General features: G+C 40.3%; 1 protein-coding gene across 7 annotated transcripts in view; it reads right to left on the bottom strand.

Moving 5' to 3' along the window:
* AK5 (adenylate kinase 5) overlaps positions 1-25,181 on the bottom strand; it is an 89,467-nt gene that overhangs the window by 16,392 nt on the left and 47,894 nt on the right. For all 7 annotated transcript variants that reach the window (XR_015805371.1, XM_014872159.2, XM_014872160.2 and 4 more), the window contains exons 9-10: positions 13,580-13,622; positions 12,417-12,461 (exon numbers count right to left, since the gene is read on the bottom strand). Coding sequence is in view for 6 of the 7 variants with exons in the window: in XM_014872159.2 (XP_014727645.2) it covers positions 12,417-12,461; positions 13,580-13,622 (88 nt within the window). In the remaining variant the exon portion in view is untranslated. The remainder of the gene's footprint in view (positions 1-12,416; positions 12,462-13,579; positions 13,623-25,181) is intronic.

Below are 25,181 nucleotides of genomic sequence, written 5' to 3'. Positions count from 1 at the left end.
TGCAGCCATGAAGTTCATTATCAATTTGTAGTTTTACAAAAATTGCACCTGTTCTTTTAGTGGATATTTTTCTTAACTCTATTAATTTTTCTAAAGAAAAAAATTACATGAAGAAAGTTTACCTGGAATAACAGGTGCATATGAAACATGACAAAGGCTAGCAAAAAGATTTTTTCAGTTTAGACTTCACTGTGACTTGCTACACTGTTTTTCATATGGACAATACTCAGGGCATTGAAAAAGGTAATCAGGTGTCCTGGGGTACAATGCAAAAATGTGTATTCTATCACCATCTGTTAAAATGTGGGAGGGGTGGTGATCCTTATCTCTGTGGGAGATATCCTCTGCTGATGTGCCATCTGATAAGATGGGGGGATGATCATCGTTATCTATTCACAACCCATCCCTCCTCCAGAAGATATATTCTGTTAATGGGCCATTAAGTCCTATTGTGTGACTGATAAGATTACATCACCCCATTGGGAGATGCCCCAACCAGGGGCAGGAGCCAAGCCTTTCCTACCTAGATAAAAAACTGGGGTTTGGGACCCGAGGGCAGACCTTTCTACTGGATCCCAGAGGAAAGTCGGACCTTTTTCCACATCATCGCTGGATCTTCGGAGGAAAACTGCACCTTCTACAGGAGCACTGCTTCAACAGAACCACATCTGTCATCCAGGAGGACTGCAGCCACCATTTATACGGACTGCTACCAACACCCTGACTGACAGGGTGTCAGGTTGTATTTCTGACTGTGTTGGTGGTTGTTTCTTTTATATTATTGCATGTATTTTATTTTTTTCTCTTTTCTCCTATTAAATTGTATTACTGACTTGGAGTCTCACACTGGTTTTACTTTCAAACCAACACATTAATTGGCGCCCAACGTGGGGCACGAAGGGTGCTGAGGAAAGTCAGTATTACAATTTTGTTTTCACCATGATTCTCAACATGCTTACATGGGTTTTATATCTTGCTCTCTATATTTTTCCACACATGGGGAACTATCTGCCAGCTGTAATGCTCCTGTGTAGACCAGGATATGGTATAAAAATTGCTTTACTGGCCTATTATGTCTACTGCATGATAACCTCTGAGGCAATGAACATAATCCGGAATATATACTCGACTTTGTTTGCTTGTCCTAGTCTAGGTTGCTACATCCGGGGTTTTAACAATCACACCCAGCCCTTGGGGGGAGGGGTAAAGGATGATTTTTTCCAATCTTTCCGGCCTGATACAGTAGTTTTTGGAAATGTTGAGTTCCCGCTGGATGCTAAGGACAGCACAATATTGTTGTTAGTTCTGCTTTGTCTCCTCTGCACAGCCTTTACAGCCTACAACATACTTAGAAACAGAACACTACATGGCGTATTGATGCGTATTCTTGAGGAAGAGGAAAAAAGAAACAAATCAACTTCGTCCACGACTGCACAGAATGTCACAAAGAGGAGAAGAACCAAACAAAAAGCAACAGTGCCCGTGTCTATGCAGACTGCCACAAAGGAGGAAAAAGCCAAAAGCGAAGCAACAGTGTCCGTGTCTACGCAGACTGCCACAGAGGAGGAAAAAGCCAAAAGCGAAGCAACAGTGTCCGTGTCTACGCAGACTGCCACAGAGGAGGAAAAAGCCAAAAGCAAAGCAACGGTGTCCGTGTCTATGCAGTCTGCCACAGAGGAGAAAAAAGCCAGAAGCACCATCAGCATCTCCACACAAACCATCACTGAGCCAGAACAGCCTAGACCAGTAGCAGTTGCGCCCGTTCAGAAGAAGAAATCAAAGAGCAAATCAGTTCGCATAGTGACTGACGAGGACGTGGCAGGACCTTCGCACCCAGCAGAAGTGACAGAGCCAGAGATCATCACTCGCTCTCTATCCCTGGGTGAGCTGCGTGACCTGCGGAGGGAATTCACCCGCCAGACAAATGAGTCCATCTTGACCTGGCTGCTCCGCATCTGGGACGCTGCAGCCAATGACACCATTCTGGATGGATGTGAGGCCAGGCAACTGGGATCTCTGTCCCGGGATGTGGTCATTGACCAGGGGATTGGGAGAACCCAAGAAACTCTCAGCCTCTGGCGGCGACTGCTGACAAGTGTGAAGGACAGATACCTTTGTAAAGAAGATCTTCAGGTGCACCAAGGAAAATGGAGCACAATAGAACAAGGTATCCGATGCCTGAGGGAATTGGCCGTGCTGGAGATCATTTTCTCAGAAGATGAGAGATTTCCTAAGAGCCCAGACTGTGTCCGGTGCACGTCACAGATGTGGTTGAGATTTGCACGACTTAGACCAGAGATGTATTCCCGTTACCTGGCAACGCTGCAGTGGAGGGAAGGTGAGGACATGGTAGGCGTCTTGGCCAATAAACTAAGAATTTATGAGGACACTGTCACAGCCCCATTTCGTACCCATGTCTCATCCGTGGAAACACGGCTGGTGGAGCAAGTCCGAAGCCTGATTGAAGAGGGCCATCAGAAACTAAAAAAAGAACTTAAGGAAAACAACTACCAGATCTCTCCTGAACCAACAAGAGTTTCTGCCATTAGGAGCCGGCGTTCCTCAGGCAGGGAGAGAGGACACACTCCACGAGGTAACCTCTGGTTTTTCCTTCAGGAGCATGGAGAAGACATGAGGAAGTGGGATGGAAAACCCACCTCCTCCTTAGCAGCCCGGGTACGGGAGCTGAAAAGAGGGACACTTACCCCAAGAAGTTCATCTAGAGTCAATGCTGCTCCAGTCTCTCGTGTACAGAACTCCAGACAGTATCAGAATGATGATATGACTGATCCTCTTGAAGGAACCTCAAGAACCTATTTACAGGGAGAAAGCAACGTGTACCAGGATCAGGAATAGAGGAGCCCTGCCTCTAGCCAGGTAGAGGAGAGGGATAATCGGATCTATTGGACTGTGTGGATCCGATGGCCTGGCACATCCGACCCACAAAAACATAAGGCTTTGGTTGACACCGGCGCCCAGTGTACTCTGATGCCATCAAAGTATGTAGGAGAAGAATCCATCTCTATTTCTGGGGTAACAGGAGGATCCCAGCAGCTGACTGTAGTGGAGGCCGAAGTGAATTTAACTGGGAACAGGTGGCAGAAACACCCCATCGTGACTGGCCCAGAGGCCCCATGCATCCTTGGCATAGACTATCTTAGAAATGGATACTTCAAAGACCCAAAAGGATATCGCTGGGCTTTCGGGATAGCTGCTGTAGAGACAGACGGCATTAGAAAACTAAGCACCTTGCCTGGTCTTGCAGATGACCCCTCTGCTGTGGGACTACTAAAAGTTGAAGAGCAACGGGTACCAATCGCCAGAACAACAGTACACCGCCGGCAATACCGTACTGACAGAGACTCAGTGATTCCCATCCATGAAATGATCCGTAAACTGGAGAGCCAAGGGGTGGTCAGCAAAACCCACTCACCCTTCAACAGCCCCATCTGGCCTGTGCGTAAATCTGAAGGAGAATGGAGATTGACCGTAGACTATCGTGCATTGAATGAGGTGACTCCACCGCTGAGCGCTGCTGTGCCGGACATGCTGGAACTGCAGTACGAGCTGGAGTCCAAGGCAGCAAAGTGGTATGCCACTATCGATATCGCCAATGCATTTTTCTCCATTCCTCTGGCAGCAGAATGCAGGCCTCAGTTTGCTTTCACCTGGAGGGGTGTGCAGTACACCTGGAATCGTCTGCCCCAGGGGTGGAAGCACAGTCCCACCATCTGTCATGGGCTGATCCAGGCTGCACTGGAGAAGGGTGAGGCCCCCGAACATCTACAGTATATCGATGACATCATTGTATGGGGCAGCACAGCAGGGGAAGTCTTCGAGAAAGGAGAGAAGATTATCCAGATTCTGCTGAAAGCTGGTTTTGCCATTAAGCGAAGTAAAGTTAAGGGACCAGCTCAGGAAATTCAGTTTCTAGGAGTCAAGTGGCAAGATGGACGTCGTCAGATCCCAACAGAGGTAATTAATAAGATCACTGCTATGTCTCCACCTACCAACAAGAAGGAAACACAAGCCTTCCTAGGTGCCATAGGCTTTTGGAGAATGCACATTCCTGAGTACAGTCAGATTGTGAGCCCTCTCTACCTGGTTACCCGCAAGAAAAACGATTTCCACTGGGGCCCTGAGCAGCAGCAAGCCTTCGCCCAGATCAAGCAGGAGATTGCTCATGCAGTAGCCCTTGGCCCAGTCAGGACGGGACCAGATGTGAAGAACGTGCTCTACTCTGCAGCCGGGAACCATGGTTTGTCTTGGAGCCTGTGGCAGAAGGTGCCTGGTGAGACTCGGGGTCGACCACTGGGATTCTGGAGCAGAAGCTACAAAGGATCTGAAGCCAACTACACTCCCACAGAGAAGGAGATCTTGGCCGCCTATGAAGGAGTTCAAGCTGCCTCAGAGGTGATTGGCACAAAAACACAACTCCTCCTGGCACCCCGACTACCAGTGCTGGGCTGGATGTTCAAGGGAAAGGTGCCTTCCACACATCACGCCACTGACACCACATGGAGCAAGTGGATTGCCCTCATCACTCAGCGCGCCCGTATTGGGAATCCAAATCGCCCTGGGATTCTGGAAATAATTACAAACTGGCCTGAAGGTGAGACTTTTGGATTGTCTTCTGAAGAAGAAGAGGAACAAGTGGCACGTGCTGAGGAAGCCCCACCATATAATGAGCTACCGGAGGCTGAAAGACGATATGCCCTCTTCACTGATGGTTCCTGCCGAATTGTAGGCACTAACCGGAAATGGAAAGCTGCAGTATGGAGCCCCACACGACAAGTTGCACAAGCTACCGAGGGACAAGGTGGATCGAGTCAGGTCGCAGAGCTAAAAGCCGTCCAGTTGGCTTTGGATATTGCTGAACGAGAGAAGTGGCCAAGGCTCTATCTCTACACTGACTCATGGATGGTAGCTAATGCTCTGTAGGGTTGGCTGGATCGCTGGAAAAAGGCCAACTAGCAACGCAGAGGGAAACCCATATGAGCAGCTGAGATTTGGCAGGACATTGCTGCCCAAATAGAGAAACTGACCATAAAGGTTCGACACGTGGATGCACATGTACCCAAAAGCCGGGCTAATGAAGAACATCACAACAACGAGCAGGTGGACCGAGCTGCCAAAGTGAAAGTATCACAGGTGGATCTAGACTGGCAGCACAAGGGAGAATCATTCCTAGCTCGTTGGGCCCATGATGCCTCTGGTCATCAGGGGAGAGATGCGACGTACCGATGGGCCCGTGACCGAGGGGTGGACCTTACCATGGACAGTATCTCACAGGTCATCCACGACTGCGAGACCTGTGCCGCAATCAAACAGGCCAAGCGGGTAAAGCCTCTGTGGTATGGTGGACGATGGTCAAAGTACAGGTATGGGGAAGCCTGGCAAATTGACTACATCACCCTTCCCCAAACCCGCCAGGGCAAACGCTACGTACTGACCATGGTGGAAGCAACCACAGGATGGTTAGAGACCTACCCTGTGCCTCATGCCACTGCCCGGAACACCATCTTGGGCCTAGAAAAACAAGTCCTTTGGAGGCATGGTACCCCTGAGAGAATTAAATCAGACAACGGAACCCATTTCAAGAACGGTCTTATCAACACGTGGGCCAAAGAACATGGCATTGAATGGATATATCATATTCCTTACCATGCGCCAGCTGCCGGGAAAGTTGAACGGTGTAATGGACTCCTTAAGACTACTTTGAAAGCACTTGGTAGTGAAACCTTCAGAAATTGGGAAATGAACTTGGCCAAAGCCACCTGGATGGTTAACACTCGAGGGTCCATCAATCGAGCCGGTCCTGCCCACTCTGAACCCCTGCACACAGTGGATGGGGACAAGGTCCCAGTGGTACACATGAAAAGTATTTTAGGAAAGACTGTTTGGATTAATCCCACCACAGGCAAAGGCAAACCAATCCGTGGGATTGTTTTTGCTCAAGGACCTGGTTACACTTGGTGGGTAATGCAGAAAGATGGGGAAACCCGTTGTGTACCGCAAAGAGACCTAATTTTTAGTGAGAACTGTATGTAAGGTTTCATTTTGTATTATATATCTGTAAGAGGGTATTGGTTTGGGTGTGATGTAGATGGTAATAGAATAAGGGGTGGATTATGTCCTGGGGTACAATGCAAAAATGTGTATTCTATCACCATCTGTTAAAATGTGGGAGGGGTGGTGATCCTTATCTCTGTGGGAGATATCCTCTGCTGATGTGCCATCTGATAAGATGGGGGGATGATCATCGTTATCTATTCACAACCCATCCCTCCTCCAGAAGATATATTCTGTTAATGGGCCATTAAGTCCTATTGTGTGACTGATAAGATTACATCACCCCATTGGGAGATGCCCCAACCAGGGGCAGGAGCCAAGCCTTTCCTACCTAGATAAAAAACTGGGGTTTGGGACCCGAGGGCAGACCTTTCTACTGGATCCCAGAGGAAAGTCGGACCTTTTTCCACATCATCGCTGGATCTTCGGAGGAAAACTGCACCTTCTACAGGAGCACTGCTTCAACAGAACCACATCTGTCATCCAGGAGGACTGCAGCCACCATTTATACGGACTGCTACCAACACCCTGACTGACAGGGTGTCAGGTTGTATTTCTGACTGTGTTGGTGGTTGTTTCTTTTATATTATTGCATGTATTTTATTTTTTTCTCTTTTCTCCTATTAAATTGTATTACTGACTTGGAGTCTCACACTGGTTTTACTTTCAAACCAACACATCAGGTTTTCCCAATGGCCCAATTGTTAGTAGAAAAATGTATCCCCACTTTTGTTGTGAAGGCATAAGATTCTTTATGAACACTGTCATTTTTTCTGTTCTGTCGTCCTGTGATCTGCCTACGTATACTTTGAAAAAAAAAAGTGTTGGTTCATGATAACTTGTTATTCAGATTAATCATGTTGTCTTCTGATTTCTATATATGACATGAAGAGAAATAGCTACAGCCTAGAAAACAACCAGGGGAATTATGACTGTGATGTGACCTGTAGGACAATACAAAACTACCAGCAGTTCTTCAATGTTAGCATGCTTTTGTATTTTCCTAGTATTGCTCAGTGCAGTACACCTTGCCTTAAAGCTCATTTGGAAACTTAATAAAAATCCAAAAATTGCAGGTGAAGAAATTAAGACCGTCATATTAATCAGTAAGGTTATTCTTGGAAATAGAACTCTTTGAGTGTCCCTTTGTGCTTTTTGATACAAATAGTAAGCAAGAATGTGGAACCAGAGTACTAGCACAGAAATTAAATGCAGTTCTCTATATTGCTTTTCTGCAGACAAGGCCAGATTAAAAGGTCTCTGCAATCCCTTAGTGCAGTATTCCCTTCCATTATGTTGATTCATCGGCCTGTGAGAGGGGATTTTCTGGTAAATAACTTTCTGGCAGCACTGCCGACTTAGGTGGCTACTTCTCCCAATTTACTGACTGCAGAAATGCTACACAGAGAGTCCTTCAAGGGGAGAAGAAGAGTGGGGCAAGCAGCACTTCTGGGTGTTCAACTGCAGTCAGCCTGCATCAGTCCAAGGTCTCAGCTCTCCTCCCTCCTGCCCGAATCTCCCCCAGACTGGGAAGGCCAGGGCATGTGACTCAAATGTACCATGGTGACCTAGAGCACATCACCAGCAGATGAATTAATGACGACAGAGAGAGCTGGGGCTGCTCCTGCGAGTGAGCAGGGCCAGGAAGAAGCAGCATGAGCAGTGCACGGGCCAGCTTTGCTGTCAGAAATACTGGTAGAGCAAAAGTGCCATGCAGACAGACTGAGATGCCTCTATTTTAAATCTTACAAGTTTATAATATACTAAAATATCACGAGCATTTATATAAAATGCCAGCAGTAGGATTTACAAGACAGTCCCACCATTTATTTTAAAAGTGTTTCAATTTCAAGACCTTGTTATCATAATGAGTATCATCCCTGTATCAGGCAGAAATGCCTGCAGGGGAAACCTAGCTGCACAAGGGAGCCTCAGAAGTCTGAACTGAAATCAAAATGAGCCCAGTCAATCTATTCCTAAATTCAAGCAAAAATTTTATCAATGCTACTTGGATTATATAGTCAAGTAAAAATAAGCCTTAACTTCGGAATGTGGCATTTGAAGGCTTCTCAATAGCACTTCATCTGTTATTCACAAATTATTTTAGTCCATGTGAAACCATACAGGAATTGTACTATTACTTAACAACAATAAAAGTCCTCAACACTTTCTGTGTATTTCTTTTCTCTGAGAAATTATTTTCATTAGAAAAAACGTGTTGTACATGTTGGCAGAATGATGTAATATCCTGGGACATCACTGAGTTTTCATCCTTCTTAAAGAAAATGTGAAGTTTATTTCATGGGAAGTCAGGGAAATCAGCCTTCCACAGCATCTACAGTTAGCTTGGACTGACTGGGGGTTTAATTATCAGTACTGCTAATTCTATGCTTTTCTGATTGCAGAAGGAGCTAGAGTACAGGAATTGTAGCATAATTTAGGTCGGAAGGGACCTCGTCTGGTTAAACCTTATATTCAAAGCAGGCATAAGTTAATTATAAATTGAATTAGGTTATGCCGTTCAAGGTCTGACATACCTGGGACAAATAAAGAGTTTGAGTATTGTGATAGATTTACTTATTGAATTTTGGTGTGTGCACAAGAAGCTCCTGTGTGCAGCTGATAATGTCTACTTCTAGGTGTAAATGGTGAGAATATCTTCAGTGTCAGCTAAAAAGCTGGTTTTTCTTACACTGAGTTAAGCAATTATCAGCTTTAGATCATCAACAAGAATATAACAAAGATTCTGTACAGGAAAGTGGTTATATTAGCTAAGCTTTAAACACCTCATTTACAAGTCAGCAGGGAGTTTGTTCCTGATCCAAAGTGCAGAAAGATTCCTGAAACCTCCTGATTTACTTTCAGCCTCAGCCGAAGCCAAATGTTTTGTGAAGCTCCTGCAGAGGCCAGGGAGGGGTAATGCTCCCAGAAACTGTGTTATGTATGACAGTTTTGTGGATGCAATATGGAATATTGCAGTAATTAAGAATTAGAAGATCTTTCATCATTCATTGTGGTTAAAAATGATTGCATAGTTTTTTTTGCTAGGTTTTTTTTGGTTGTTTTTTTTTTGTTTGTTTTTGTTTTTGTTTTTGTTTTTGTTTTTTCTTGTTTGTCTTTTAATGACTGGCAATAATTACTTAAGTTTTGAATATTTATTAGAGCATCACCCAATTTTATCTTTGTGCCTCTTTATACATTTTTTTCTCCTGAATTTTGCTTTACTGGCCAAATTAATCTTTGTTTTGCCTCTTTTATTATCCTGCTGTTATCTCCTATGTTTTTTATTTGCTGATACTTTTTCTCTGCTTTGCAATACGGATAAAACATTGCCGTTGTTTAATTAATCCAACTTGACTCTTATTCCAATTAATTCCTACATTAGTTCTAATGTAAACTTCTGCTAATTAGAGTATTTATTTTTCTTTCCCTTTTTGGAAAACTTTCAAGGGTAATTAGTGGGGGAGGGAACTGCCTGTTTCTTTCCTTTTGTCATAAACAGTATCTTGTTTGTCAGGTATGGCAGATGGTGCATTTATTTTGATTCATTTGTTAACTTCTTCAAATGTACAGCTTTAAAATTCTAGCTTTAGAACACCTTTATCTTATTATTTCCTCATGAAATAATACACACCTATGTAATGAGTCAACATCCTTACAGACACCTGAGCCCAGGATAGATTTTCCCATTCCAGCAGCCTGCTCTAACCCAACTTCTCTGCTCTCTGTTGTCAGGATATCGTGGGCTGAACATCTCTAGCACTGCTCACTGCAACCGAGCACTTAACCACCGACATTTGGGGCTTTTTTGTTCTTCTCTCCATCCCCAGAAGTTTTGTTCTGCTTCTGTGAGATTTCTTCACATTTTTATTTCACTCTTGTACCCTTCAGAAGGATCAGATTGCAGCTCTTGCCTGACATGTGAGGTGACTTCCTGCCTGCACAAACGTGTGCCTTTGGGTAGTGTTTGTAAGGTGATCTGTGCACATTTACCTGCCTGAAAAGGACACAGGGCAAAAGACCTTGTGGCCACTTCAGCTTAGCTGCTGCAAGAAATCTGTTTCTGGGAAGCACCATTTACTTTCACTGCCTAAGTGGAATAAAGTCAGGATTTTGCAGACAGATGAACAACCACGGGGATCTCATGTTGTTCAACAAACTCCTCCAAAAACCCTCTCACTCTTCTCATAAGACTTCAAGAAACTTTTTCAGGGGTTCAGGGATGGGGGGTGGAGATGGAAGTATTTTGGGAAAAGGTATAAATAATTCTAGATAATTTTCTGAAAATTAACCCATGTTTGGACTTAGTAAAACTTTTCATTATAACCTTTTTAACAAAGAAAACTGAGTTTTGATTAAGGCACAATTTATATCTGTTCCCAGAAAGCATTTACTAGAAAATCTGAGCAGGAATAACTAGGGAAAAGGTGTGATTTCATTTTTAAGCTGCAAGATGGCTACTAGATGCATATAAGAATTATAAATGAAAATTTAAAGTCACTCCTTGTAAGATAAAAAGATTCCCAGAGGCAAATGAAAAATACACTTTGCCATGGGCAACTTCAAAGGCAAAATTCCTTGAATGTGTTCTTTTCTTTTCTTACAAATCTGTTTGTACAAACGCCAATTTTTTTTGCAATAAGATAGGCGAGACGGAGAGAACTAAATTTTTTCACCGTAGTGAACAGCAGGAAGGTGTACTTCAGTAAGCATAGATTACAGTTTGCTTAAAGACTGAAAATTAGGTGTTCCCTTAAGAAAAGTCTCCAGTGAGCTCTTCAGAAACCTCATTTTACTTTTTCAAATACATAGCAATAGAGTTGCAATAAATTGAGTCAAGTTGTATTTGGCATAAGAGAGCGTGAGATAAAATTGCAATATGAGAACACTTATAATAGAATCTTTTATGTTGCAAGGAATTTCTTGGAATTATTTAGTCAAACAACTGTGTTGCACCAGGATCAGCTACAGCAGGTTGAGCTGAACTTTGGTTGGGGTTTGAACATCTCTAAAGATGGAGACTCTAGAGCTTCTGAGCAACTTGTTCCAGTGTTTGACTGTTCTCATAGTAAAAAAAGTCATTTTCGTTTTCAGGTGAAATTTAATGCATATTAAGTTATCCCCATTCTCTCTCATCATGTCACTGGGCACTACTGAGAAGATTGAGGCTCCCTCATCTTCATTCCCTCCCATCATGCAATTATTTATACTTAAAGTAAAATCCTCTGGAGCCTTCCCTTCTCCAGTCTGAATGGTCTCAGTTCTCTCAGCCTGTCCTCAAATGAAAGATGCTCCTATTCCTCAAACATCTTTGTGGTCCTGCACCACACTCACTCCAGTAAATGATTATCTTGTACTGGGAGCCCAGACTGGACACAGTGCTCCAGCTGCATCCACAGCAGTGCTGGAAGGGAGGAAGGATCATCTCCCTCAACCTGCATGTATTGGAATGTTTTTTTATGCTTCCTGAATTCTGAATGAAACTTCCATTCACTTATTATTAATTTTGGAAGTCCTTTTTTTTCCCCAGGAAAAACAATGCACAAATTGATTTAGTTTTATGTAAAATCCCCCATGTTCTGGTATCTATCCTTAGGTCCTTGGAAACGTGTGTTCCTGCTCTGGATTATAAAGCAGTTCTAAAAACTGCTCAATACAAAAGCAATTATTCTTTCCAAGTAATTACTACCAAGCTTTAAGATCAATCTTCTGGTTATAATTTGTTTTAAAAGATGCTCTAAGTTTATGCTAATTATATTACTCACACTCATGTGATAAAGGGCATTAACATGGTGCTTTTACTCTGTGGATTTCCAAAAGCAATATGAAGTAAACTCTGAACCTGCAAAGCTTCAGTCTTAGGATCATGCCTGATGAGCAGCCTGTTGGCTTTTAACACGATGCTGAACACATGCAGAATTGAAACCTGTATTTAACAGAAGTTGCTTCACAAATAAGGAAGGGAAGAGACCTGATATTTTTCAGCCAAATGTTAAACCTATGACCTATAATCCAATTTAGTAAAATTTTAATTAATGGTGAGACAGCTTTGTTGTGGGAAGTCACACAACTCAACTGTAACTGCAAAAGAACTAAAGTTATTTTGAACATGTTCACAATCAAATGAGCTGCCTGCTCTGAGCTTTACACAACTGTTGATAGTATGGTTAGACCCAAGTTAATGACATGTTATTAAATCCTGACTCCCTTTCAAAAGACTAAACCAACATTGTAGAATAAATATTCTCAGCCGATCTATTTTGCTAAATAAATAATTCACATGATCAAAGCTAAATAACATGGGAATATTCAAATGTAGCAGTTAAATGAGGAATCCTACTTACCGATAACAAAAATGATGTTTGATTTCCTGAGATCTTCTGAAAAGTCTAAAATGAAAATAAAAACTCTTTAGTGGCAAGAGTACTAATTTTAATGTCAGCTACTTACCACACCAGCTTGTGTAACACTCATGCAAGGGGATCTGATTTTACTAGATTTACTTTCTGCTATAAAAAATATATATACTTTGTCCATTCCAAAAGGAGCTATTATCCACAATTATCCACAATCTCTGTTTTGTAGTTGTCATTGCAGATATGATAAAGACATTTTACCTGAAAATAGATCTTGCAATACACATCAGTTCTTTAAAAAAAAGAAAGAGGAAAAAAGAGAGAAGCAGATTCATCTTGATGTAATAATGTGATGTAATGCCTCCTCAACCACTGCCGTTTTACTGAGTATATTACTACATTTTAATTGCTGTAGAATCTTATCCCATTTAGATTTTATACTCTCTGAAATGTAGTTCTAAATTCCTCTGAGCCTCAAATTCAGACAAATAATAACCATCTTAGCTGAAATCCAGGCAATGCACTCACCAACACTACGGTATATATTACAGCTTTGCCTTTAACTGAAAGTGTCGCTTTTGAAAAAGCAATTCCTTCTGCTCTGAGTCCCAGTCATTGCACAGTTATACCAGTACAGAGGTGATCTTGCACCATGTGAGCCTGCTGAAATTTTATTATGTCTTTGAGTTAGTTACTTACAAGATAGATACGTGATTGTGTTAATCACATACAAGACACTTCATACAATTTTGGGGTTTGTTTTGTGGCTTGTAGATCTCTTATTACTAAAAATCATTAGCCATGAAAAATTTTGCTTTATCCTTTCATTCCTCTTAGACTCTTAGCACTTCGTACTTTCCAAGGAGACTTTCATAACTGCCAATTTCTGAAAACACCTATGAGATTCCATGCTGATTAAGAGTAGTATTTTCTAATAATTTTGGATCCATCGGCCAAAAGAGTATAGAAATATTTTTTACAAACTTTAATTTGCATTCAAAAAGAATTCACGTGATAAAAATCCCTTGAGACATAAAGTTCACAATATAAATAACCTGAATTCACTTTACTTTTAAAGTAAATATTTAAATAAAAGGAAATCAAAGGTTTCAAAAATTAAATGGCAATTGACACTGAAAAAAGAAACTCACCTCCTGTGCTCTCATAACCAGAAAAACTTGACTGATCTTCCTCCTGTTAATTAAGCAATTGACAAATTGAAATGGATATTCTGCACAGTTTGCATTTCTTCTTATATCTGCTTATCTGTATATCTTAATATATATCTCTAAGCTCTCAATTTTAATCTATGTTGAGATGTAGTTTACAGTGTCATAGAAATACTGTTAGTGCTGTTTCAGTTGCTAGAACACAAGCACAGAACCTAAGATATCTTGAGATGATTCACTATCCCACATAATGAATGGAGTTCCTCAGGGTTGGGAATGGGGACTGGTGTTGTTTAACATCTTTATTGGTGACATGTGCAGCGGGACCAAGTGCACCCTCAGTGAGTTTGCCAGTGACACCAAGCTGTGCTCGAGGGAAGGGATGCCATCCAGAGGGACCTGGACATGCTTGAAAGATGAGGCAACGTGATCCTAATGAAGTTCAGAGCCAGGTACAAGGTACTGCTCCTGCATCAGGCCAATCCCAAGGACAGTACAGGCTGGGTGGAGAATGGATCCAGTGCAGTTCTGGGAGAAGAATTTGGGGTTGTTGGTGGGTGAAAAGCTCCACGTGATCCATCAATGTGCATTTGCAGAAACCATCCATGTCCAGGGCTGCAGCAGAGGCAGCGTGGGCAGTGCTGAGGGAGCAGATTCTGCCTTGCCCTTGAGAGACCTCACCCAGAGCACTGCACAGCTCTGGGGCCAGCACAAGGACAGGGACCTGCTGGAGTGAGCCCAGAGGAGCCCACAGAGATGCTCAGAGGGCTGGAACACCTCTCCTAGGAACTGAGAGAGTTGGGGTTGTTCAGCCTGGAGAGGTCTCTGCAGAGACCTTACAGCAGCCTCCCAGGACATGAAAGGGGCCTGCAAGAGACCTGGAGAAAGACTGTTTCCAAGGACATAGAGTGACAAGGGGGAATGGCTTTAAACTGAAAGACAGTAGGTTTAGATTAGATCTTGGTAAGAAATTCTTCACTGTGAGGATGGAGAGGCACTGGAACATGTTTCCCAGAGAAGTTACAGATGATCCATCCCTGGAAGTGTTCAAGGCCAGGTTGGATGGGGCTTTGAGCAACCTGGTCTAGTGGAACATATCCCTGCCTAATGGGGGTTTGCAGCAAAGTGATCTTTAAGGTCCATTCCAACCCAGGCCATACTCTGCTATAATACTGACTTTGTGAAGATCAGCTCTTCAGTGTCCAAATGCACAATTCCCACATGATATATAAGCAACCAATGTGCATCTTGAATTCTCCCAAAGTAACTGTGGTATGATCAGCTGTTAATAGTGAAAGCACTAGACCAACACCCACATGGCATGTTTTTTCTCCTGAGATTTTGCCACTTTAAATTATTTTGTCACTTACTGTTTATTACAATTAATGAGAAATTACAAATACTGGCCAGCAAGACTGTCAGAATGGGAATTCTTTATTGTTCTGATAAGTGAGAATTATATATATGCTGGACATAGTCTAGATTATGAGGTGTCAGTATCCTCACACCAAAAAATGCTTTAGTCTGGTCTATAAAATATCAATAATAGCATTGACAGTAACACATCCTCATGTGACAATATTACATCATCAGTGCATAACATCAGCATGAAACATGCTATGTGAGTCATCTCAGTAGCATATGACTATCAAGCCATAGCTGGTGACAGCTCTCAGAAATAGCCACCTTTAAATGTGTAGAGCTGCAGAAGTAGATGAAGTGACATGAACTGCACGATGACTGGAATGGGTAAACTGCTGCCCACTGTAATTTGCAGGGTTCATGCACTACCCTTGCAGGTTTCTCTTCATGTTCCCATTATCACTGAAACTGAAGTACTCTTCATTAGGCTGAAGTACCATTACATTGGTAACACAAATTATTTTCATTTTTTGATTCATAGTAATTCTCAGCCTATTACACTGCAGCAGAACTGCCATCTTAAAAAAAAGGAAAGCTGTCATTTTCAAATGAGAGATTATTCTCTTTCCTACATTTCAAGTGACAATATAATCCCCACATCCTTTTTTTTTTGTGTGTAATAATACAATAAAATAATTGACCCTGTAAAGGATATATTGCATACAAAAGGCTTCATTTTAGATTCTACTTCTTATAATGGCTTTGAATGTTTATAGATCAAAATCATTTTAGGCACTAAGTTCAGAGTAAAATTCCTTTAAAAATCAGAATCAAAATTCCAATCTTACGATCAAATTAAAGAATTGAAATTATCATTACTTCTTTCAAGTTTTGCTTTTGTTCTCCCCTATGATTGTAGACTGAAACTGCCTCCAAGATTTTGTGCTGATCTGGGTGAGGAGCTGGATGTGCTGCTTGGTTTGAGATCCCTTGCAAAGGGTGACAGTCTGGCACCCTGTTTAATGCAGTCCCCTCGTGTTTGCAGTTGACAATACCCATTTCTGATTGAGTCCTTCTAGCAAGTAGGTCTCTAAGCTGTGAATGGCTTGACCTGTATCAGGCTGGAAACACTGCTCTGCCTCATTACAGAGTGCTTTGGAAAATAACTGTGGGATTTAGCAAGTGATCACATAAGGCAAATTCCCTGCAGTTAGACAGCAAATGGTATTTGACACCACATTGCCATCAGCAATACAGTGATTTCGCAGCAGTCTCTGTAGTCTCAGTGTAGCTGTTTCCATGTACTTGAAAGCAAAGTGAGGAAGATTACATCTTATAATGAGCTCCGAAGAAAGATGGGTACTTTGTAATTTCAAATGCCTTTACAGTTGAAGTTACATCTCCAAATATTATCTGGAAACATACCCATTAGTGGAGCATAGCTATCTGTGTAACTACTTAAACAATATCAAGAGTATGTTAAAATAATTGCTAAATAGAGAAGTTTGCTACCTGTAAAGAATCATTTTTCTGACATTTGTCTTTAGAGTTGGAAAACGCAGGCTTTTGACTGCCATTTTACTTGTCACTTGTGTTATAATTAGTAAATATCTGACTGGTAGTAGATACTTCATTGGTTAATGAGTTTTCAGTTTCTGTCATTGCTAGGTTGTGAGGTAAGTCCACAGCATCACAGAATGATTTGGGTTGAAAGATCATCTAGTTCCAACCCACCTAATTTCTCTAATAACAAACTATGACAGTAAGTCTCAGCAAATAATAATTGTATGATACAGAATTCTTCAGAAGTTTCAATTTTGCTGCTAATGAATCAGTACTCTTAAGGCATATCAATAAAATAGGTTTAATTTTTTTATCTAATGAAGGGACATTTTCTGAATTAGGACTTAGTGGCAGCTGTTGTGAATGTCAGTTAGCTGATGAAATGAGAAAGCTTTCCTGTTACCCATTAATAACCTCTGCTCCAGTCCTTGCATGTTTTAGGTGGAGTTTTGTTTTTTGTTTTACATGGAAAAGAAAAGAGTTCTCCCTTACTGCCTCATTGTTGTTTGAATGCTTCTAGAAAGTAATGGTGAAAAGTGATATGGTGATACATTTTATTCGGATTTCTAACAGATATGAAAGAAGTTTCTCCTCCAGATTTACCAAAGATGATAAATAATTACAAATAAAGGAGAAAAGAGGCAGTAGAATGGGACTGAATTTAAAATACAACGTGACTGCTGCTTAAAATTATGATCAGCTTTCAAGTTTGAATTTGAGAATGCAAATATTCCAAGGAATGTTTCAGACACAAATTATTTTAACAAATAAAAATTATGTGTTTCTTTGCTGGCTTTATGCAAGGGCAGTGCTCCCTTGGAATGGATTTTATGAGCCATACCATTAAATTTGATTTATACTTCAAATCAATTTTTGAGCCTGAGCTGCTTTCTGCAAGCTGAGTGTTAAAGTATGCCTCTGGAAAGCAGAGGTGGCTGTGTTCTGACCTCCTCTGCTCCAGAAATAATAAATAAGCTAAGACACAGTAGGAATACCTTCACACTTCAAGGCTTTTTTTCCCACTGAAAGACAAATTTTCTTATATACTTCATACTGCTCAGTGGAGTGGAGTTATTTGTGTCAAAAAGAACTAGTAGAAATTAAAATAAGGGTCCAGTGCTAATGTTTTTCAAGGTGATTTTGGTTTGTTCAGAATGCATACAACTGCAAAAACAGTGTTCATAATAGCACCTACAAAGTTCTGACAGATGAGATCACCGTGATTCCCATTTAATTCTGGGGTTCTGGCAAAGACAAAACTCTGTGCCATTATCTCTGTGAGGACAGGCTGAGGGAGCTGGGCATGTTTAGCCTTGAGAAGACTGAGGAGGGACCTAATGAGAATCTGTCAGTGGGGACTAAGGGAGGTGCCAGAGGATGGACCAGGCTCTGCTCAGTGGTGCTGAGCAATGGCACAAGACACAACAGGCAGATGATGATGATGATGCACAGAGGTTCCACATGAACAGGAGGAAGAACTTCTTCACTGTGCAGGTGACCAAGAACTGCACAGATTGCCCAGTGAGGTTTTGGAGGCTCCCTCACTGGAGATATTCAAGGGCCATTGGATGCAATCCTTGCCATGGGCTGTGGGATGACCTTCCTTGAGCAGGAGGACCCACTGCAGTCGCCCTTCCCACCTTACCCATTCTGGAATTCTGTGATTAGTCTTTTAAAACAAAACTTATTATCAGTTCTAAAAATAATAATAAAAAGTATGATATGTATTATTAGAGATTAACCCATTTTTAACACTCACATTTTAACACATTTTAACAAGCCAAGATCAAATTATCTAGCTTTTAAATTTGGTTGGGTTTTTTTTTTTCAGATTTTGCATTCGTGTTCTTCAAGAACATCAAGAAAGAAGAATATCTGTAGTAGTTTAGAGAGGAAAAAGCCACAATCTGTGTGCTATAGTTTGGGGGGGGTTGGTTTTTGTTAACTTCTGTAAATATTCATAATGACAAAAATACATATGATTACTAAGCATGAAAATGAAAGCAAAATCTATTTAAGTTTCATATTGATTTCCAGACACTTTGAAAAAAATTCAAAGAAATTACTTCTTAAGGGCAACAAGGTATGCAACCAGAACACCCCTCCCAGGAGAGTAGCAGAAGTTTGCACCATCACAGCTCTGTAAGTGTTCTGGTAAACCAAACACCTAATTTGCAATTTTAATATTAATTTGATTTAAAAGGCTGAACTAGAGGGGTCAGCTTTATATGTAACTTGAAGAAAAACTGGAGCTTGATTTTTAAATGTATTTGTGTTTTAAAGACATTAGAGACATTCAATAACTATATTATCTATACATAGTTTCTATGTAACACTGACTTTAAAATAGTTCTATCACATATAGTATTCAGTTAGTTTTCAGTTAGGTCTGTATTTATAGAAAGCTCCCAGTGCCAAGTTATCACTATTTTTCCCTTAGTATTCTTTTTTTCTGTAAATCACCATCAATCCTTAAATTATCTTCACTATTTATGCTGTTTGGTACAAATTCTCCCAGGGGCAAATTATTTTTTTTTTCATCAAGCCACTGCAGCAGAGAAGTGAAGCAGGAGACCTCCCTGTGTACTTGAACTGCAAATTTGGTGCTGCTCAGCTCCTATTTTAGACAGCTGACAACAATCCTAATGAATGGATCCCTCACATCAGACACCTCAGCATTATGAGCAGAACCTCTCTGCCCTGAAAGCTCCTTCTGAGAGGTGAAATTCAGTGGTTTGGGGTTTTGTTGTTAATGGTTTGGTTTTTTTTTTAATGTATGTGCATTTTGTGGGGGTTTTTTTGAGTTTTTTAAACTTTAGATAAGAAAGGCTTTTCTCCAGGCCTGTCTCAACTCAGTTTTCAAAAAGAAAAAGATCTTGGCACAGAGAAGGACAAGAATAGAGTGTTGCAAAAAAATCCAAAATCCCCCAAACCCAGCGTGTGACCTCAAATCCTATGATTTGCTGCTATTCAGATAAAAATTGATAGTTGTACTCAAATTTTGCCTCTCAAAGACCTTCTCTGCTTAGTATCTGACAAGCATATCCAAGGTTTACTAAAACATCTATTTATCTATTATTAGGCAGTTTTATAACTTTCAACTTCTACAGTATTTATGAAGGACTTCTGTGTTAAGAAGGAATTGAACTATCTGAAGAAACAGTCCACTGATGTGAGATGCACTGCTGTGAAGGAGTTCTAAAACTAGGCCACTTTTCACTCTTTATGACTGGTTTTTAAGCCCAAAATGACTAACATTGACTGCACAATCCTGGGATACATAAGGAGTAAAAAAAAACCAAATAGGAAACATATGGCTTTCTGAAAATACATAGGGGATTTTTTTCTGTTTTCCAGTGTACCCAGAGAAGCCACTCTTCTGCTTCAGTGCAATACAAATAAGTGATTTTAAGAGCAGTTTTGTATCCCATAGAGTAAAACAGCATCTTTGCAATCACTGCAGTTTTATATGTGTACATAAAAATATATAGGATGTACTTTGACAGTGATTAAGAAATATAAAAGAAATAAAAAGGCATTTCCTTCTGCAGTGTTTTAAAATATAGGAATTGTTACTACAAATGTTTTCAAGAAAGGGTTTTGGTAGCTGTCTTTAGGGATGCTGGGCTACGTGGACAGAACCAATCCACAGCCCTGAGTAAGGCCTCTAAATCTAGGAGGCAGAGCAGGTTTAAAATGCACCTTCACATTTCTTTATCAAATTTTGGTAGAATAGGATCCACACATCAATTGTGTGGGATACCTGATATTCCCCAAGAATTATTCAAGTTCTCTGGACTGTAAAGGTAGAACTCATAAATTTAGCTGTGAAGTTATATTTTGTTCATGAAGGCATAAAGTCTTAGTTTGCCAATGGAGGGGCAAGCTGGTGTGAGGAAAGAAGGTACAGTATCCTACTGTTACTGCCTACAGAAATGATGGTGAGGTGCTGTAAATTGTAATGCTTTTACTACAGACACTTCCACAAGCCACAGAGAAGGACTTCATAATTTACTGCAAAATTATTCAGTGAGGCACAAATGCAGCAACTCTTGAAGAATAATGTTGTCCTTGCTGTTTAAATCTCCAGTGACTAACTTGAGTTCACCATAATTTAAGTGAATTCTTGTGTCCAGTACTGCCCACCAGAGCTACAGGCAGCAGCTTTGGGTGCAAAATTAGAAAAGATTTGGAATGCAAAGACTTCAACTAGCCTTGGCAGTTTAGTCTCCTCTCATATATGTGTCACCAGAAACTAAGTTTGAATAATATCTGTGAAAGAAGAAGCAAACAACTGCTTCTAGCATTTCACAGAAAAAAGTTCAGGTTGACTCTGGGGTTATTTTTTTGCCTGTTTTGCCATGGTTTGCATGGGGGAAAATAGAGCAGAAGACTTTCTCACACATGCCTTTATTATAGTGTACAATGATGATTTTGAAAGACAAAAAAACCTCTTTGGACTTACAAAATTATTTTGAAGCTCCAAAATACACATGGTTTGAGCTTATTCAGGAAACGTTTTGTAAGGCAAACTGTAGTACTTTGTTTCTAGAACTGGTTTTTTTTTTTTAAGCATTTAATAGGATAGTTTCCATGGTAACATGAACTGAACAGATTGTTCACTGACTTCACAGTACATTTCTATTAAACATCTTTTCTCTGTAGTTAGGCCTGCCTTTCCAGCTCTTTCATGTCTTTGGATGCTTATTCATTTTGCCTTTTTGCAGATATCCTTAGACTAGATTAGACTCCACCTTTAACAAAAACAAGTGTTGAGAGAACAGAGTTTCACAACCATTCTCTGAGTATTCTCTCATTTTCTTTTCTATCCCATATTCCTGTTTTAATCCCTTTATAACCAGTTTCCCTTTATAACCAGAATCTGTAATTCAAATTGATACCACTGTCTATCAGCAAAGGAGAAATAGATACTGCAGAAATGATCAGCATTAAAAGCCCAAATGGCTTCTGGATGCTCTTGGTCATTTTACTAAGACCTGTAATGTTTAATGCTGCACAGCATATATGAATAAAACTGCTGTTACACCAGAAGTTCCTTATGTTCTCAAGGAAAAAGAAAGCACATGATTAATATATGACATTCTAATCTGACTCCTTGAAAGATTTAATTAATGTTCATCTAATTTTGAAGAGTACCTTTAGAAGTCTGAATGAAAATTTCTTCTGCTAATGGAGGTGTGCAGTTCGCTCTCTGTAGTATTGTAATGCTAACCCCAAAGTATTGTGTCTGAAGGGTTAAATAAATTACTTGGACTGAATCTTCAGAGTAGGGAAAAGGGAGTCAAAACAAAGTGACAACTGATAGGAAACACAGTAAATGGAGGAAAATGGTGTTTGGTTTAATCCACAGAGCTTTAGTAAAATGAGGCATTCACTTTGCTCTTGCCCATCAGTTTTACTAATATTTGTGTTCTGCCTCTGCATTGAAAAGACTCTGAGGAACTGTTCCTTATGTTTCTTAAATATTTAAGTTTCAAGCTAGGCTAATCAGCCAGCCTGGAAATTTTGTTGTAGTCTTGGTAGCAATGGAGTCTGTTTTGCATCAGTTCACTGAAAGCTTTCCTTCTGCTCTCTTAAAGCCTGGATTCTTCTGTGCTTTGGACAGGAGACTACACCAAGCTGTAAAACGAATTGTAACTACATGGCAAAAACTTCTCATCAAGAGCCTGTTTCCTCTTGTTAGAATGAGTAAATATATTTCAGGGCTTTTTTCCTCCACTTGATTTTGGTTTTGCTTGTGAATTTTTCAAGTGAGCTGTGACATTTCTAATTATAAAACATTCTGAACTTGCAGCAAAGATTGGGTTATTCCATATTTTAAATTGAGTTGATTGCTTGTCATTGAAAACTTTTTTTTCTTCTTTTCTTTTTTTTTTAAATCTACCTTTCCTAGGTCTTTGATACATCTGGGGGGGGGGGGCAAAAAAAAAAAAAAAAGCAATCTCTTCTTTGCACATACTATTGCATTTATCTAATTGCATCAGTAAATGCAGTATGACACTGCAATGGCATGGAAAGCTCTCAATTATGAACTGGTAACTCCCTCAAAGGCACAAAAATGCATTTCCATGTTTTCATGTGAGGGTGATGAGGCACTGGAACAGGTTGTCCAGAGAAATTGTGGATGTCTCATCCCTGGAAGCCTTCAAGGCCAGGTTGAACCAGTCTGAGGATCCTGGTCTAGTGGAAGGTGTTCCTGCCCATGGCAGGGAAGTTGGAATTAAATGATCTTTAATGTCCCTTCCAACCCAAACCACTGTATGAAATCTGTGACCCCCTGCTCCAAATGTTAGAAGAGGCTAAATATAGTTTTGAGGATTTTACTTGAAGTTGACCTTATTTTCACATTTCCCAAATTCTAAAGTTCTGTAAGCACTGGTACAGGAGTGTATCCATTCTACAGTTGCCTGACAGTGTGTTTTAACTTTTTCTTTAATAACTCTAAATATTCCTCAGGCTAACTAAGGTTGTCTTGAAAGGCTTGTTTTCATGAGAAGATAATTGGATGCTCTTTTCTTCTGGAACTCTTTGATAGGATTCACTGATGCCAATTCTTCAGTACTCCCTTTTGGCCTGAATGCACTTGAAATAAGCCAAATGGTAGGTTTCTAATTAAAAATCCAATTGTTAAAAATAAAAACTTTCTGATCTCTAGAAACAAGTGACAGTCTTTCTGACAAAGTTGAGAAATTGAATTACAAGTATAAATGAACACAGTGAGCATGAAAAGCCTTTATCACACTTGAGAGCATTCCAGCATCAAAGAACAAACCAGACAATAGTCATGACAGCAAATTCTGCAAATTGAGAATACTCTTTAAACCTGTGGCACTCAAAAATACCTGGCTCAAAAGATATTCCTGAAGTCTTATTATGGGTTAAAATATCTGAAACTAATCATGTTACTTTGCTTTTATGTTATCCAATCAAGTCATGAGTAGTGTAATCATTATTCCAGAAAAGGCAATAGAGATTGTTAAGACACAAAACCTTGGCTGGTTCTTCTGCAAGGCATTCTCGTTGAGAGGTACTATCTGCTTCATTTTTTTATTTATTTCTATTTTTTAGAAGAACGTATTTCTAAGTAATTCTAAAAACTTGTATTATTGCTTTTACTATACAGGATCTCACAGATCTGAGACAAAACCAGAAAAATAGTTATTAGTGATTTGGAGAAAAGACTGGGAATCTTTTCCTTTTTTAAAAAAAGAGGGTATTTCCCTCCTGCCTTTCAGTGCTGTCGGGACTTGGTGATTACAAGCGTTCTAGTTCTTGAAGTACTCATGCATAGCCAGTAGAAAATAATCAGCTTACTTTTAATTTATTTGCATGAATTTTTTGGAATTATCATTTATAAAATGTACAATTCAAAGCTCAAGCTTTCTCTGAGTTGTTTTTAATTCAATTTCCCCTGCATACTCTTCCAGAGAAGCCAGATCTTAATTTGCAGTGGTGTTTGCACTGTTTCAACAAGCGGTATCAGGTGTTTCTGGAAGTGCTTGGCACTCCTACCTGAGCGAAGGACTACATCAGTGGCTGGACCCACACCACTCGATCTCCTTGCTGCTACCTACCAGTAAGAGACATCATTCTGGAAGAAGTAATGCACATCTGAAGAACTCAGATGCTTTTTTGGCTTAGTTTACACTGGAGATTTTCCTGGCTCATTCCAAGAATGAGAAAATGCAAAAGTATCTGTGTAAGTCCATTTCAGCTGCACCAAGACACCCATTACCAGCTGTGGCTTTGTCTTCTGTGTGACCCCCAATTCCTCTTGTTCAGTGACAGCCAAGATGTTCCCCTAAAATTCAGCCCTTTTTAGCAGCTCAGCTGTGTAAGGTTGCTTGGAAACAAGCCTTCTTATCCCCCACATTCTCATGACAGATTTCCTATGCAATAACATCACTGCATGACACATTTGTATCCAGACACACATTCTTTTTCCACTTGAGATTCTCTGAGTAAAGGTTGTTGATGCTTCACACAATTCGTAAACAGCATGTGGTAAATCACTGGAGTATTAAATCACTGCCACAGTCAAAATGAGCTCAAGTTCTGAATGTGAGCAGTTCCTCACTCCTGAATTTAGTTATTGATCTTTCCTTCCTGAGAGTAATTTCACATTTTGTTTTTCAGACCAGGGAGCTAGGTGGTATTATGACTTCATAGTAATCTCCCTTTTTTGCTTCTGTATATAATACTTGATTCCATAACTTCAAATTGGTTGCAATTGCTTTCTCCTTTATATTTTCTTTATATTTGTACAAGGCATCTCATAACCTGTGTATATATTTATTAGTAATATAAATATATATATTTTTAATTTTGCAAAAACGTATCAAGATACCAATTTGCAGTTGAAGTGAGTGGTGTCAGCCATTTCATGTTTACATAGTTGTCCTTGACTGATGGGGTTTTTAGCACTGTTTTAGCTTCATTTCTCCTTCTTTGTTTGTTAACAGTATTGCACTCTTGCCAGAATGGCAATGTGTTAGTTTAGCAAAATAATGAGAAAAGCTAACTGCCACATCTGGCAGAAGGAATATTTGCTGTTGACAAAGAGGTCCCATCATAGTCTTCTTGTTCAATCTCATGTGAAAATCACATGCATTCAAAACTGCAGTGCTTTTATGGACAG

This window comes from Sturnus vulgaris, chromosome 9 (genome assembly GCF_052056855.1).
Source record: "Sturnus vulgaris isolate bStuVul1 chromosome 9, bStuVul1.hap1, whole genome shotgun sequence".
NCBI lineage: Eukaryota > Metazoa > Chordata > Aves > Passeriformes > Sturnidae > Sturnus > Sturnus vulgaris.
The sequence above is the reverse complement of the archived record's forward strand: the minus strand, read 5'-3'. Positions and strand labels throughout refer to the sequence as shown.